This window comes from Podarcis muralis, chromosome 13, assembly GCF_964188315.1.
Source record: "Podarcis muralis chromosome 13, rPodMur119.hap1.1, whole genome shotgun sequence".
In the NCBI taxonomy this organism is placed as follows: domain Eukaryota; kingdom Metazoa; phylum Chordata; class Lepidosauria; order Squamata; family Lacertidae; genus Podarcis; species Podarcis muralis.
This window is the reverse complement of record NC_135667.1, coordinates 511,659-527,566: the sequence shown is the minus strand read 5'-3', so window position 1 is coordinate 527,566 and position 15,908 is coordinate 511,659. Positions and strand designations below refer to the sequence as shown.

The 15,908-nt window shown below is 50.9% G+C and overlaps 2 protein-coding genes across 3 annotated transcripts in view; one reads left to right on the top strand and one right to left on the bottom strand.

The window, feature by feature from the left end:
* The window catches only part of ARRB2 (arrestin beta 2), a 233,660-nt gene that overhangs the window by 156,183 nt on the left and 61,569 nt on the right, over positions 1-15,908 (top strand). The window lies entirely within an intron of this gene.
* LOC114582715 (uncharacterized) lies at positions 290-15,694 on the bottom strand. 2 transcript variants are annotated; one of them, XM_077917883.1, is made up of 8 exons: positions 15,608-15,694; positions 13,809-14,290; positions 13,556-13,637; positions 13,248-13,330; positions 12,589-12,715; positions 11,416-11,973; positions 9,663-9,667; positions 290-1,872 (listed from the first exon to the last, which is right to left on the bottom strand). In XM_077917883.1, the coding sequence occupies exons 2-8, from the start codon at positions 14,238-14,240 to the stop codon at positions 1,192-1,194; spliced, it is 1,968 nt and encodes a 655-aa protein (XP_077774009.1). In that variant the 5' UTR covers positions 14,241-14,290; positions 15,608-15,694; the 3' UTR covers positions 290-1,191. The 2 variants fall into 2 exon arrangements, with proteins under 2 accessions (XP_077774009.1, XP_077774008.1); XM_077917882.1 differs by lacking the exons at positions 9,663-9,667; positions 11,416-11,973; positions 12,589-12,715; ... (2 more) ...; positions 13,809-14,290; positions 15,608-15,694 and adding exons at positions 2,961-3,087; positions 3,442-3,524; positions 3,751-3,832; positions 4,004-4,452 and having other exon boundaries at positions 297-2,012.

The window sequence follows — 15,908 nt, the reverse complement described above, 5'->3', positions numbered from 1 at the left end:
TAACATCAAAAAAACATCAACAGCCTAAAAAAAAAAAAAAATGAAGATCATGGCCACTGGTCCCATCACCTCCTGGCAAATAGAAGGGGAAGAAATGGAGGCAGTGAGAGATTTTACTTTCTTGGGCTCCATGATCACTGCAGATGGTAACAGCAGTCACGAAATTAAAAGACGCCTGCTTCTTGGGAGAAAAGCAATGACAAACCTAGACAGCATCTTGAAAAGCAGAGACACCACCTTGCCGACAAAGGTCCGTATAGTTCAAGCTCTGTTTTTTCCAGTAGCGATGTATGGAAGTGAGAGCTGGACCATCAAGAAGGCTGATCTCCAAAGAATGGATGCTTTTGAATTCTGGTGCTGGAGGAGACTCTTGAGAGTCCCATGGACTGCAAGAAGATCAAACCACTCCATTCTTAAGGAAATCAGCCCTGAGTGCTCACTGGAAGGACAGATCCTGAAGCTGAGGCTCCAAGACTTTGGCCACCTCATGAGAAGAGAAGACTCCCTGGAAAAGACCCTGATGTTGTGAAAGATGGAGGGCGCAAGGAGAAGGGGACGACAGAGGACAAGATGGTTGGACAGTGTTCTCAAAGCTACAAACATGAGTCTGACCAAAGTGCGGAAGGCAGTGGAAGACAGGAGTGCCTGGCGTGCTCTGGTCCAGGGGGTCACGAAGAGGCAAACACGACTAAACAACTCAACAACAACAATTGCATTTAAAAGGACATTGAATATTAAATCAGTCTAAGGCCATCCTTTTGAATTCCCCGCCAATCACCTCTCACCCCCAGCATTCCAAACTGGCCCCTCCCTAGCAATGACCCTCAGTGTCCCTTCCAACACTACAGTCTTATAATTCTATTATATTCCCCGCTGCAAGTTATTTGATGGGAAGTGAAACTTTCAATCAAGATGAAGCTCTTTCCACATTTCAAGCACTTTTAGGGTTTCTCTGTCATATGAATTCTTTGATGGGAAGTGAGTGTTTGCTTCAGGGTGAAGCTCTTTCCGCACTTGGCACTGAAATGGTTTTCCCCCACTGTGAATTCTCTGATGTCACAGAAGCGCTCTTCTTGCAGTAAAGCCCATCGTGCATTCTAAGGACTGATGTAGTTTCTGCCCTGTATGAATTATTTGGTGGGAAGTGAGACTTTTTTTGTGGGTGAAGATCTTTCCACATTCCAAGCATTATTAGGGTTTCTTACCTCTATGAATTCTTTGATGGTAAGACAAATATATCTTCCAACTGAAGCTCTTTCCACATTCCAAACACTGATATGGTTTCTCCCCTGTATGAATTCTTTGATGGGAAGTGAGATCAATATTCCGATTGAAGCTCTTTCCACATTCCAAACACTGATAGGGTTTCTGCCTTGTATGGATTATTAGATGGGAAGTGAGACTGGAGCTGCAACTGAAACTCTTTCCACATTCCAAGCACTGATAGGGTTTTTCTCCTGTATGAATTCTTTGATGGGAGGTGAGACGGTCCTTCCTTTCGAAGCTCTTTCCACAATGCAAGCACTGATAGGGTTTCTGCCCTGTATGAATGGTTTGATGGGAAGTGAGATAGGAACTGCAACTGAAGCTCTTTCCACATTCCAAGCACTGATAGGGTTTCTCTCCTGTATGAATTCTTTGATGGGAAGTGAGACGGTCCTTCCTGTCAAAGCTCTTTCCACAATGCAAGCACTGATAGGGTTTCTGCCCTGTATGGATTCTTTGATGGCAAGTGAGAGAGGAGCCCTGACTGAAGCTCTTTCCACAATCTAAGCACTGATACGGTTTCTGCCCTGTATGGATTCTTTGATGGCAAGTGAGATTGTCCTTTCTCCTGAAGCTCTTTCCACAATCTAAGCACTGATACGGTTTCTTCCCAATGGGATTTTGATGAGACATGGAATCGGAGCTGTTAGTGAAGTTATCTCCACATTCCAAAGACTGATATGGCTTCTGCACTGTGTGGATTTTCTCATGGTTTCCCTTGCTCTTCACTTCTAATTCCTCAGCACCTGAAATGAAGAGAGAGATGAATTAGAGCGTCAGGATGATATGAAGCCCCCAATTATTGAACAATGCTCATTAGCGCTTGTGATCGAGGAAGAACTGAAAGGATTTAGATGACGAGCGTAAGCAGTGCACCCTTCCCTCCCTCTCTGAGTTTTCTTTCTCTAGAGCAGGAGCCCAGGACCAGCTGCGTGTGTCAGGCACCCCCAGGGGTGCTTTCTTTGGGAAAACCTTTTGGCTGACATGCTGAGCTGCTTCTTCCCTTAGCTACAGAAGCAGGAGGAACAGCTTCGTGTGAAAAAGGCTCTCCCCTCTGCAGCCTCTGAACTATGACCGTCTGCAAACCACGGTTCTAAATTTATACTGTCCTCTTGCCCACGGGAAGGTTCAGGAGAAGGGGGCAGCCCCCACCATTCCTCCTCAGAGTCCAGCCCCTGACAATAGGAAGAGGGGGCAGTGATTCCTACAATTTCTATAATTCCGTCAGGATCTTCCTGCCTCTTTCTCACCTTGCCCATCTTTGGTCATCCTGTTTCCGTTTAACAACAAAGCGAAAGACTTGTGATCGTGAGCAATGATCTGAACCTAGACATCTCTGTCTCCAACCTGCCTTTACACCCCCTTGCCATGGGGTGGGTGGATCCCGCTGGGGAGCTGAGTATCCTGCACTGTGCAACCCTATATTTGCATGTGTTGATAATGCCTGATGTGTGTGAACCCAGAATGTTCCTGAATGCCTTGCAGGATGCGGGAATAAGGCTTCGACTTTCGTGTCGTATTAGAGTTATGTCAATCTATCTCCAGACACAAACCATATCATGAATTCAGATTAACACACATCTCCTGACACTCTAGGTGGCAATGTTGAGATCCATCAAAATCTGGGAGGTTTTTGATCTAAAAATATTGACTGAATTTCAAAACAAGTATTATGACCAAACAGGGAACCTTACCGGGAGAGTTCATGATCCTACAAGTCTCCTCCATGACTTCCTTATGCAGAGCTCTCTGGGCAGGATCCAGCAACGCCCACTCCTCAGCCGTGAAACAAACAGCGACATCTTCAAAACAAAGTGGACCCTTAAAAAAAAAGGTCAATTTCTTACACAACATAAAGATTATTTACCGCACATTGCTCTTTCTGCCTGCATTGCATTAATCAGATTTGTTTGCTGCACATTTTGACTGTGGGTGCATAATTTAATGTTTTGGGGATTTTTCATACTTTTCATACTATTTTTAATGATGGGTATGAATCTTAGTGAAAATAGATGGAACTGTATATTTATTTCTTCAAATCATTCTGTCTGTGCAAGCACGCCAGTTTTCCAGATTTGACAGAAGAAAAAAACAGGAGAGAGATTCATTTGCCCCCAGAAATGCCCTGGCTGCCCCACACCTCATCCTTCCTCCCCCCCGGCTCTTTCCCCCGACCTGATCCGGTTCCTCAGCCGCTGCTTCCCCTCCACCAGGATGAAGAGATGGAGGAGGAGGTCTTGCCAGCATCCTTCTTTCACCTGCGAGAGACAAAGGGAAGTGGGGAGACAGGAGTGCAGGATGCTTCTCTCAGAGGTGCATTTGGGAGTTTGTCCCCATTTCATATTTAGTTATGCTAAAATATATCTGATCCTTTTTTGGCCTCTTGGCCCCAAGTATCATACCGAAAAATACTGACAGAAACCACAGATAATTTTGAGAATAATAGGATGTGGCCAGACTGAGAAGAAATTCCTTCCTCCTTACCCAGCGGCCTCTCTCTGGTGTCCAACAAAGTCCTCTCTGCCTCAGAGGAATCAGGACCCGTTTCTGCAGACAGATCATTTTCCTGAAAGAGCAACAAGAATTTGTAATAGAGAATGTGGGGAAGGGTTAGAAAAGGAGTGGCAGAGGAAAAAAACTTCAGAAATATCACATCTCATTCCTTGGATGTTTCCGAAAAAGGATGGCCCTCCTGTTTGGAGCCCCTTGGGAGTATCCAGAGGCAAGTCTCTCTCACCTGCTTCCTCTCCTCTGCCTGACTCAGGAGGAAACCTTCGGCCAGGGCCACTGCCTGGGAACTGGTCTCCGCTCCGCATTCCCTCACCCAGCTCTCCATCTCCGCTGGAAGGACAGCCAGGAACTGCTCCAAGATCACCAGGTCCAGCATCTCAGCTTTTGTGTGCCTTTCTGGCTTCAGCCACTGGTGGCAAAGGTGGTGGAGTCGGCTGCAAACCTCACGGGGTCCTTTGGCCTCCTGGGAGCAGAACTGCCTGAACTGCTGGCTCTGCGCCTCTGAGTGAAGGGTGTCGTCCTCTCCCAGGATCTTATGCTCAGGGTATTCCCAGAATCCCCCACTGCTCCCCGTTTCCATAGCATGGTCTCTTCCTGCTCCAGGGCCAGCTGAGTCTTGCTCATGCATCTTCACTCTCAGGAAGTCCCCAAAAGATCAGAAGGAACCCCTTCGGCCTTTTCCAAGTTCTGTCCGTCCGAACAAGAGGTGCTGGCAAATTCTACAAACAAAGGCATTGTTCTGTTATAAAACTGATACACAGGAAGAAAGTGGTTACCTGAGTAAGTGTAGATGAGTCTTGGAAGGAACCAGGACTGGACTGCACCCCAGCCCAGACTCTGAGCTTTCTTTAAGAAAAAAAACGAAGAAGGAGAAATCTACTAGTCCTAGTTTTAAACTATTTTTCCTAAAGTGTTTTAATGCTGAAATCTGCCCTGGAATCATAAGGTGAAGCGCATTTACCGTATTTTTCGCACCATAGGACGCACTTTTTCCCTCCTAAAAAGCAAGGGAAAATGTGTGTGCGTCCTATGGAGCGAATGCAGGCTTTCGCTGAAGCCTGGAGAGTGAGAGGGGTCGGTGCGCAGCGACCCCTCTCGCTCTCCAGGCTTCAGGAAGCTATCCGCTAGCCGTGGGAGACCCAGCTCTCCCACCGCTAGCGGAGCGCAGCATTAATCCCAAAGCTTGGGGCGTGCGGAGCGCAGCGCGCCCCAAGCTTCTGGGTGCCGGCAAGGTCTCCGCTAGCCCTGGGAGAGCCCCGCGACGTCGCGCGGCTCTCCCAGGGCTAGCGGACCACTGCGCTAATCCCGAAGCTTGGGGCGTGCAGAGCTCAGCGCGCCCCAAGCTTCTGGGTGCCGGCAAGGTCTCCGCTAGCCGTGGGAGAGCCCCGCGACGTCGCACGGCTCTCCCAGGGCTAGCGAAGCGCTGCGCTAATCCCGAAGTTTGGGGCGTGCAGAGCACAGCGCGCCCCAAGCTTCTGGGTGCCGGCAAGGTCTCGCTAGCCCTGGGAGAGCCCCGCGACGTCGCGCGGCTCTCCCAGGGCTAGCGGACCACTGCGCTAATCCCGAAGCTTGGGGCGTGCAGAGCTCAGCGCGCCCCAAGCTTCTGGGTGCCGGCAAGGTCTCCGCTAGCCGTGGGAGAGCCCCGCGACGTCGCACGGCTCTCCCAGGGCTAGCGAAGCGCTGCGCTAATCCCGAAGTTTGGGGCGTGCAGAGCACAGCGCGCCCCAAGCTTCTGGGTGCCGGCAAGGTCTCGCTAGCCCTGGGAGAGCCCCGCGACGTCGCACGGCTCTCCCAGGGCTAGCGAAGCGCTGCGCTAATCCCGAAGCTTGGGGCGTGCAGAGCTCAGCGCGCCCCAAGCTTCTGGGTGCCGGCAAGGTCTCCGCTAGCCCTGGGGGAGCCCCGCGACGTCGCGCGGCTCTCCCACGGCTAGCGGACCGCTGCGCTAATCCCGAACCTTGGGGCGTGCGAGCTCAGCGCGCCCCAAGCTTCTGGGCGCCGGCAAGGTTTCCGCTAGGCTAGCGGAGACCTTGCCGGCGCCCAGAAGCTTGGGGCGCGCTGAGCTCCGCACGCCCCAAGGTTCGGGATTAGCGCTCTGCTAGCCATAGCAGCCTGCTTCCCGGAGCGTCGGGCGCCCTGAAAGCAGAGCTCCAGGCGCTTCGGGAACACATCCGCAGCGTGGGGAGGCTTGCAGGAGTTCCCCACAGGGCTCCCCACGCTGCGGATAGCAGCCTGCTGCCTGGCGGGTGGGGCGCCCTGAAGCAGAGCGCCCCGCGCGCCAGGCAGACATCAGCCAGCCCCACAAGCTCGGGGGACAGCAGGGAGGCGCAGCGCCACTATCCCGCTGTTCCTCGACCTGGTTCGGTTTCCCTGACCTGCTTTTGGGGGGGAAATAAAGGGAAATTTTTTTTCCTTTATTTCCCCCCCAAAAAACTAGGTGCGTCCTATGGTCCGGTGCGTCCAATCGTGCGAAAAATACGGTAAATACAGTGGTACCTCAGGTTACATACGCTTCAGGTTACAGACTCCGCTAACCCAGAAATAGTGGTTCAGGTTAAGAAGTTTGCTTCAGGATGAGAACAGAAATTGTGCTCCGGTGGCACAGCAGCAGGAGGCCCCGTTAGCTAAAGTGGTGTTTCAGGTTAAGAACCTCCAGAATGAATTAAGTACATAACCAGAGGTACCACTGTAATAGGATGGGTAATTAATAATTATAATAATTAAAATAACAATATTGTTGCATAACATAACCCACCACCATATCTGCTTAGAGGTTCCCAGGTGGCCTCAGTGTGCAGCTGCCCTTGAAGACAACTCAGAAACAGCTGCAAAATGCAGTCGTCAGATTATGGGCTGGGTTCCTTCTCTTTATTAATTTCATTTCCATCCCATCTTTTACTCCAAGGAACCCCTCCTCAATGAATCCCCAAAACAACTCTTGAGAACACATTCCATTCCTGTTTTGAAACAGCTGCATTGCTGGTCCATTCACTTCTGGGCCCAGTTCAAGGGACTCACAGGAGCCAAATATCTAAAGAAAGGCCTCCTTTGCTACACACACACCCCCTTGGGGGCTCAGGGGGGCAGAGGGGCCCTCTTGGTGGTTTCCCCACTCAAGAGCTTTGGGTGGCCAAAGAGAGGGCAGCCTGGTGGCAGTTCCTCTCTCGGGGAATTTCCTGCCCCCTTCCCCTCTTGACTGAGCTGTCGGATGCCTGCCCCACACCACAAGCTTCTTTCACAGAACCCCAGAACTGTAGAGCTGGAAGGGGCCCTGGGGGTCATGTGACCCCCACAATGTAGGAATCTCAACTCACACATCCTTGAGAGCTGGACATCCAAACTCTGCTTAGAAACCTTCAGGGAAGCAGAGCATTGCAGGGGGTTGGACTAGATGACCCTCGGGCTCCCTTCCAGCTCTACGATTCCATGTCCCTATGATTCTCCCAGGGGCCTGAATGGGAAGCCCCCCAGCAGGACTGGGGCGCAAGAGCCCCCCCCTCTCCCCCTGCGCTCCCTTCCAGCAACTGGGATTCAGCAGCATCTCTGGGGAGACAAGAGCTCAGCCCTCCTGCATGAAGCCACCAGGAGCCTCTCCTCTTCCTCCTCCCTGCCCTGGTCCCAGCCTCACCTCCTGGGGCAGGGAGTTCCACAGGCTTGTTTCTGCCCCACAGGAAGAAGCGCTTTCTCTTCTCTGCCCCCTCCCCTCTTCCAACAGTCTCAATTGATTGCATGGGTCTCGCTTTCCTTTTTCTCTTTATTGTATTTTACGTACAAATCTTTCTGTCCGACTACAACGTAGATGGCCCGGATTCCTTGGTATGGAGGGGGTTTATTTTCAGGCCCTTTCCTTCCCTCGCCAAAGCTATGGGTGCAAAGGAAGGAAAGAGTCGCAGAGATCCTGTGCCCTGGTCCCCCTCTTCCATGCTTTGTAGAGAGTAAGGGGGCAGGAGCCTCTGTCTCCCTGGACTTGGGGGTCCCTCCATGCATGAGCTGAGCACACACACCAGGGTCATAGCTTCAGGGAAGGCCTCCACCAGGGGCGCAGGCGGGGGGGGGCTGTATGTCCATGATCTGTCCCCGAGGGCTGCGCTTGGGCAGTCAGTGAGGTACAGGGTGGCAAGGAAGGGGTTGAGAAGTGGGGCCACAAGAGAGCGGGGCAAGGTGGGTGTTGAATGAATAAATAAATATTTATGTGCATCAGCCGCCAGCCATAGCAATAACATAAAATGCAGCTTACAGAGGATAAAGGTAAAAAGTTGATTACATAAAATACATTTTGGGGGTGAGGATCAATAGTCCAATGATGGTTCTTATTCTAATTGACCCGGTTAAAACCCTTGCACCTTTTGCTGTCACCTGTACATCTTGATCTGCCAAGAGAATGGAGACTGCAACGATGGCTGGGCGACCCGGAATAGACAAGAATAGAGGGGTAACAACCTCCCTCCTCAAACCTTGTCAAGAGAGACATGAGCCACTGACTCCATACTGCCATCTCCACAGGGACATAACTGTGTTTCCAGTGGGATTATTGAGAGTCGCCCCTGGAAGACAGCCAAAGGCAGTATATTCGACCTGGCGAGAGGAAAAGCGTGTCTCCATTTTGGAATCATTAAGTTACGCAAATAGGGTGGCAAAGAGTCAGAATAACTTGGTACAGGGCGGGGGGGGGGGGAGAAAGCTCCCCTCCCCAGTGACCCAAGTTTGCTCTCCTCTTTGGGGAGCGATCCTGCTTCCCCCAGCTCCTCCTTTGCCCCCTCCCTAAGAATAAGAGTTTCCCGGGGTCTCGGTTCCCCTCGCCTTCCTCTCCTGGGGCTCCTGTCTTTGCCCAAGGAAAGGGGGGGGGGAGAGAAAGGTGTCCCCTTCCGCCTCCCCCCGGACCAAGAACAAGGAGCTGCTCTGAGGCCTTCGTGCTTCCAGAGGGGGGGGGCAGCCTGCCCCCTCCTTGTCCCCCAATTCCTCGCCTCTGGACCCTCAGCAAACCTTTATATATTCCCCCCGCGGAAGTTCATTGGGGGGCGAGAGACTTTCCCTCCAACCACCTGCATCAGGGATGCTGAGAGAGGAGAGGAGAGGAGAGGGAGGGAGGGGCTTCCAGAGCCGGGGGGGGCGGGCCTTGCCTGGGGGGCGCCCTCCGGACGGGAGAGAGAGGAGACTCACCCGGCGAGGCAGCCTTGGCTAGAGCGACCAGAGCCCCACTTCCGGGGGAGGGCGGGGCTTAGGCGCCGAAGGACCTGCCCCTTCCACTATTTCCTGTCCACTCTAGGAACCCAGCTCGGCTCCTCTTTAACGCTTGGAATGCCGGGCGCCCCATCTCTCCCTCCAAAGCAGGCCAGGCGGATGCCGAGAGATTTCCTAGAGGGACCCGCGCCCCCACGCCAGGATTCCCCCTCCCCTCTAGGAAGGAGGATCGGCTGCTTTTAACCCTTGCGACGGGGAGGACCAGGCTCCGGCCTGCCTTTCCCGGCCAGGGTCCCTGGCGGATAGAGCTGCTGCTGGGAGGAGGGAGCCTGGGCCCTTCTGCATGCCAAGCAGGTGTCCTGCTCCAGCCCTTCTAACCCAAGCAGCTCCACGCTCTCTGCACCGCCCTTGGCAAACCTCCAGGTGTGGCTGGACTACAACTCCCATCAGCCCCAGCCCGCTTGCTCCATGGCGAGGGATGATGGGAGCTGCAGCCCAGCCTCCTTGGGCCAGGCTCATTGGGGCAGGAGGTCTCTTTCCGCAGGGGATGCTCTCATTCCTTCTCAGAGATGCTGCCAAGGCGGACCGGGACCAGGCCCTTCTGCATGCCAAGCAGGTGCCCCCAGGCCCTCAGCTATGGGGGCCCTTCCCAGAGTACTCAAGGGGCAGAGCTGGGAGCTGGGTCTTGACTGGGTCTTTCACCAAACAGCCCCTTCATGCCAGCTGCCACCCCAGAGAATTTTTACATTTTCCTTTATGGTTTATGACCTTATTTTTCATTTATTAAAATTCATATACTGCCTTCATTGGAAGATATCAGGGCAGTACCCAGCATTAACATTCAAAATAAAAACACCAATTACATAATAAAAACAAAAATGAAACACACCAATATTTCTGTCTCCCACAAAGAGAAAGGATAAAGTTTCATTAGCCAAAGGCTTGACGGTTATGTTGTACTTCACCCTTCCAAAATCACAGCCAATCCCCACTCACCCCCAGAATTGAAAACTTCCCCCTCCCCCAGCTAACATTGCCTTAAATCTATTATAATATTGAACTTGACTTAATATTATGGCATTACAGTGGTGCCTCGCAAGACGAAAAGAATCCGTTCCGCTATTCTCTTCGTCTAGCGGTTTTTCCGTCTTGCGAAGCAACCCTATTAGCGGCTTAGCGGCTATTAAAGGCTTAGCGGCTTAGCTGCTAAAAGGCTATTAGCGGCTTAGAAAAAGGGGGGGGGAGCGAAAAAAACCCGCAAGACTTGCAAGACGTTTTCGTCTTGCGAAGCAAGCCCATAGGGAAAATCGTCTTGCGAAGCAACTCAAAAACGGAAAGCCCTTTCGTCTAGCGGGTTTTCCGTCTTGCGAGGCATTCGTCTTGCGGGGCACCACTGTAATTACTTTGCTAGAGAAGTATACAAGCTTTAAATACAAACACCAGAATATGGCACCCAACTTTTAAGCAGACACAAATGCATGAACAATTTCTAAGAGTCTCATGGGAGAGCCAGTGTAGTATATTCCCTTGAGTATTCGACAAGACCCTGGGAGACCTGGGTTCAAATCCCTCTTTGGCCATGAAGCTCACTGGACAGCCTTGGGGAGCCTAACCTACCTCACAGTTATTCTCATGATTGAAAAGGAGGTGAAGAACCACGTGACCCCACAAGAACAGAACAAGAAAGGAGATTCTGACTAAACATCAAGAAGATACATTGCAGTTGGTTAGACTAGATGACCCTCAAGATTCCTCCCAAAGCTACTACAGTGGTACCTCGGGTTAAGAACTTAATTCGTTCTGGAGGTCTGTTCTTAACCTGAAACTGTTATTAACCTGAGTTACCACTTTAGCTAATAGGCCTTCTGCTGCCGCCGGAGCCCGATTTCTGTTCTCATCCTCCTGAAGCTTCTGTAACCCGAGGTACCACTGTATTCTATAACTCCAGGCTTTCCCCTGCTGTGAGTTCTTTCATGGGAAGTGAGATTTTCTTCCAGCTGAAGCTCTTTCCATATTTTAAGCACTATTCGAGTTTCTCCGTCGTATGAATTCTTTGGTGGGAAGTGAGACTAGCCTTCCGACTGAAGCTCTTTCGACACTCCAAGCAATTAAATGGTTTCTCCCCCGTATGAATTCTTTGGTGGCTTTTGAGATGTGAGCTGTGATTGAAGCTCTTCCTACATTCCAAGCACTGATATGGTTTCTCCCCACTGTGAATTCTTTTATGTCGATGGAAGTCTCTTCTTATAGTAAAAAACTTATCACATTCTAAGCACTGATATAGTTTCTCCCTTGTATGAATTCTTTGATGGAAAGTGAGACTATCCTTCCGACTGAAGCTCTTCCCACACTCTAAGCACTGATGGGGTTTTCCCCCACTGTGAATTCTCTTATGTTGATGGAAGTCTCTTCTTGTAGTAAAGAACTTCTCACATTCCAGGGACTGAAATGGTTTTCCACCGATATGAATTCTTTGATGGTAAGTAAGACTATTATTCCAAGTGAAACTCTTTCCACACTCTAAGCACTGATATGGTTTCTCCCCTGTATGAATTCTTCGATGAGAAGTGAGACCGGAGCGCTGACTGAAGCTCTTTCCACACTCCAGGCAGTGATAGGGCTTCTCTCCCGTATGAATTCTTTGATGGGTTTTGAGATGTGAGCTGTGATTGAAGCTCTTCCCACATTCCAAGCACTGATATGGTTTCTCCCCACTGTGAATTCTCTTATGTCGTTGGAAGTCCCTTCTTGTAGTAAAAAACTTATCACATTCTAAACACTGATATTCATTCTCCCCTGAATGAATTCTTTGATGGGAATTAAGACTATCCTTCCGACTGAAGCTCTTTCTACATTCCAGGCACTGATATGGTTTCTTCCCAATAGGATTTATTTGATGGGAAGTGGAATGGGAGCCCTGACTGAAGTTCTCTCCATGTTCCAAATCTGGATGTGGCTTCTCCACTGTGTGGATTTTGTCCTGTTGTCCCTTGTTCTTAATTTCTAATTCATCACCACCTGCAACAAAGAGAGGAACAGAGCCTAAGAAAGAAATGGAGTTCTCAGTTTTTGAATAATGCTCATGAACACTTGTGATCAAGGAAGATCTGAAGATGGGAAGTCTTTTTTGAATTTTCATATCTTGGATAAGGGAGGATACACACAGGAAGGTGATGGAGAGCAGATGAAGGGCTGAGGAAAGGGGACGAGGCTCCCAGGTGAGAGCTGGGAGGGTTCGCTCTTCTGTGTCTGGAATAAGGATACAAAGAGCTTGGGCTTAACATACTCTAATTTCTATTCTATTTTAATTGGAAAACTTTCAATAAAAATCAGTTTCTTAAAATAAAAAGTCCCTTTGCTCAACCAAAAATGGACAGAAACAAAAACCTGACAGAAGCAACACTCAGAAAGCCTATCCCCATCCTGATCCTTGTGCAAAAAGACAGAAGCAGAGGAACAATATTCACAGAAAAAACAGTCCCTTGTTGTCCATGCCAGGTGAGCTGTGGGGGTGTGCGAATCCCAGCTGCTCTAGGTGGCAATGTTGGGATCCATCCAAATATGGGAGGTTTGTCCCAGAGAAATATCTATTGAATTCCAAAACAGAGATGATGACCCAAGAGGGAACTTTACCCAGAGAGATCATGGTCCTCCAAGTCTCCTCCATGACTTCCTTATGCAGAGCTCTCTGGGCAGGATCCAGCAACGCCCACTCCTCAGCCGTGAAACAAACAGAGACATCTTCAAAATAAACTGAGCTCTGAAAGAAAAAGATCCTTCTCTTAGGCAGCATAAAGATTATTTCCTGCACGTTGCTTTTTTGCTTCCTGCCTGTATTCTTCTAATCAGACTGGTCTGCTGCACATTCGGATTATTGGTTCTTATTTTAATGCTTTAATGGAGTTATTTCATCATGTATTTTAATGATGGGTATGAATCTTAGTGAAAATGGGTGGAACTCCACCTTGTTTTATTCAGATCAATATGTCTGTGCAAGCGTCCCAGTTTGCCAAATGGAAGTATCCCTCTCTCCTCTCCCTGTGTGTTGTTCTGGGATGGAAAGACTCCCCAGATGTCCCAAAGACAATTTGTAAGAAATAATACTAGCGACATTCAGAGTTAAGGTGAAGGGGCTACTCGTTATCCTCTGCACATAACCCTTCATTAATGGCATTTTCAGCCTTTGTTAAGGGCAGCTTTGACAGAGAGCAAGAGGGGGTTCATTTGTCCCCAGAAACGCCCTGGCTACCCCACACTCCAGCCCCTTTCCCCCCAAGGCTCCTTCCCCCTACCTGATCCGGTTCCTCAGCTGCTGCTTCCCCTCCACCAGAATGAAGAGATGGAGGAGGAGGTCTTGCCGGCATCCTTCTTTCACCTGCGAGAGACAAAGGGAAGTGGGGAGACAGGAGTGCAGGATGCTTCTCTCGAGGTGCATTCTGGCCTTTGTACCCATTTCATATTTTAGTGATGCTGAAATATATCTCCTCTCCTTTGGCCTCTGGGCCCCAAGTGGCTTCCCCAAAACACTGAAAGAACCCACAGAGTAGTTTGAGAATCTCCAGAATGTGACCACACAGAGGGAAAACCCCTTCCTCCTTACCCAGCAGCCTCTCTCTGGTGTCCAACGAAGTCCTCTCTGCCTCAGAGGAATCAGGACCCGTTTCTGAAGACAGATCCCTTTCCTGAAAGAGCAACAAGAATTTGTAATAGAGAATGTGGAGATGGGTTTGAGAAGGAATGGCTGGGACAAAAACCTGAGGGGTATCCAATCTCATTCTAAAAAAAGGATGGGATTTAGGGGTCTTCTCCCTCCTTGGAGCCCCTTGGGAGCATCAGAGGAAAGTCTCTCTCACCTGCTTCTCCACCTGCTTCCTCTCCTCTGCCTGACTCAAGAGGAAACCTTCGGCCAGGGCCACTGCCTGGGAACTGGTCTCTGCTCCGCATTCCCTCACCCAGCTCTCCATCTCCGGCGGAAGGACAGCCAGGAACTGCTCCAAGATCACCAGGTCCAGCATCTCAGCTTTCGTGTGCCTTTCTGGCTTCAGCCAATGGTGGCAAAGGTGGTGGAGTCGGCTGCAAACCTCACGGGGTCCTTCGGCCTCCTGGTAACAGAACCAGCTGAACTGCCGGCTCTGCAAATTTGAGCGGAGGGTGTGTTCCTCTCCCAGGATCTTCTGCCCAGAGCTTTCCCAGAATCCCCCACTGCTCCCAGTTTCCATAGCATGGCCTCTTCCTGCTCCAGGGCCAGCTGAGTCTTCCTCATCCATCTTTAGGAAGGAATCCATTTTTTCTTTGGCCAAGTTCTGCCCGTCTCAATTAGAGGTGCTGGCAAATACTGCAAAGGAAATATATTGTTCTGTTATAAAACAGACTCGCTGTCAGGAGAATCGAAAGGTTCTTTGAGCAAGTGTGGATGAGTCTTGCTAGGAAATCAGGGCTGGACTGCACCACACGCCAGACTCTGAGCTTTCTGTAAGAAAAAAAGGAAGGAAGAAGGAAAGGAAGAAGAAAGGAGGAGAAGAAATCCTCTCGCCCTCCTAGTGGGAAACTGACCAGGCCAAAAGTGGAGGCAAATGAAGGGGTTTCTGTGAGATGAATCAGCCTGGTGGCTCCTGCCTCTCAGTGTTTTCAGCCCAGGAATGAAGTCAGAACAATGATTCCTTTGTTCCGAGTGTAATGTGGGCACCAGGCCAGAGTGGGGCTCCTCAAGAGTTGCTCTCCCTCCCACCCCCATTTCAGGGCACTCTCCTTTTCTGTCTCGTTTTCTAGCACTGTGCATCTCCAACGTCCTCCAGACAGACTCCTGGGGTGGGATCCCTTTTTCTCTGTTCTGAGGGTCAGATCCTGATCTGGCCAAGCCCTTGAGGGCCAAATGGGCAAGGCCAAAGTTCATGTGGGCGGGACCAAAGGACAGCACTAAGAACCAAAGGACAGCACTGAGAAGCAAGTGCAATACTGCATCCATGCCCCCCCCCCCACTGAAGCCCCACAACCTAGAGAACACATCTAATTCCCCTCTCAAACAGCTGCTTTGGTGGCCAGTTCATTTCCTGGCCCAATTCAAGGGGCTCACATTTGGTACCCCAAATATCAGAACACCAGCAGGACTGGGGCGCAAAAGCCCCCCCCCCTCTCCCCCTGCGCTTCCTTCCAGCATCTGGGATTCAGCAGCATCTCTGGGGAGACAAGAGCTCAGCCCTCCTGCATGAAGCCAAGCAGAGCCTCTCCTCTTCCTCCCTGCCCTGGTCCCAGCCTGGCCTAAAGTGGCAGGGAGTTCCGCAGGCTTGACTCGGCACCGCACCAAGAAGCGCTTTCTCTTCTCTGCCCCTCCCCTCTTCCAACAGTCAGGCTTTCCTTTTTATTTCTTCGGTGCATTTTATGTCCTAATATTTCCGTCTGTCTACAACCTCTGCTAATAGATGGGACTGATTCCTCAGTCGGGGGGGGGGGGGTTATTTCCAGGCCCTTTTCTTCCTTCCCCAAAGACCTCGCCCTCCCCAAACGGCCAAGCGGTGCATCCTGTGCCCTCGCCCCCACCCGGGCTTTGCAGAGATGGGGGGGGGGCAGTAGCCTCTGCCCCTTGACTTGGGGGTCCCCCCGCTCCCCCCTGCATCCCGGGGACCCCCCTCTTCCCCCCAATGCAGAGACTCACCGGCTTCCCGGAGGCGCCCTGGATGCAGCACGTGCAGAAGAGAGAGACAAAGGCCCCTCCTCCTCTGGGGGAGTTCCCGGTCCTCCCCCCTCGCTTGACTTCCTCTCCCGTCTAGGAATCCAGCTCTATCTCTTTTAACCCTTGGCAAGCCAGCGCCTCCCTCTTTCCCCCTCTCTCTGGTGTCCAGTGCCGGGGAGTTCCGCAGGCGAACTCTGCCTTGCGTGTAATCTTATCTGTCCTGAATCTTCCAACATCCCGACTCCTTGGATGTCTTTGAGTTCCACTGTCAGGAGATGCAACT

What these genes read in the sequence shown, in the direction of transcription:
- LOC114582715 (XM_077917883.1), bottom strand. Translation starts at nt 14,240, where the DNA reads ATGGATTCCTTCCTAAAGATGGATGAGGAAGACTCAGCTGGCCCTGGA. An exon ending in GGAAGCAGGTGGAGAAGCAG is followed by an intron (nt 13,638 to 13,808) that starts GTGAGAGAGACT and finishes TTGCTCTTTCAG; the next exon opens with GAAAGGGATCTGTCTTCAGA. An exon ending in CAGCTGAGGAACCGGATCAG is followed by an intron (nt 12,716 to 13,247) that starts GTAGGGGGAAGG and finishes TTTTTCTTTCAG; the next exon opens with AGCTCAGTTTATTTTGAAGA.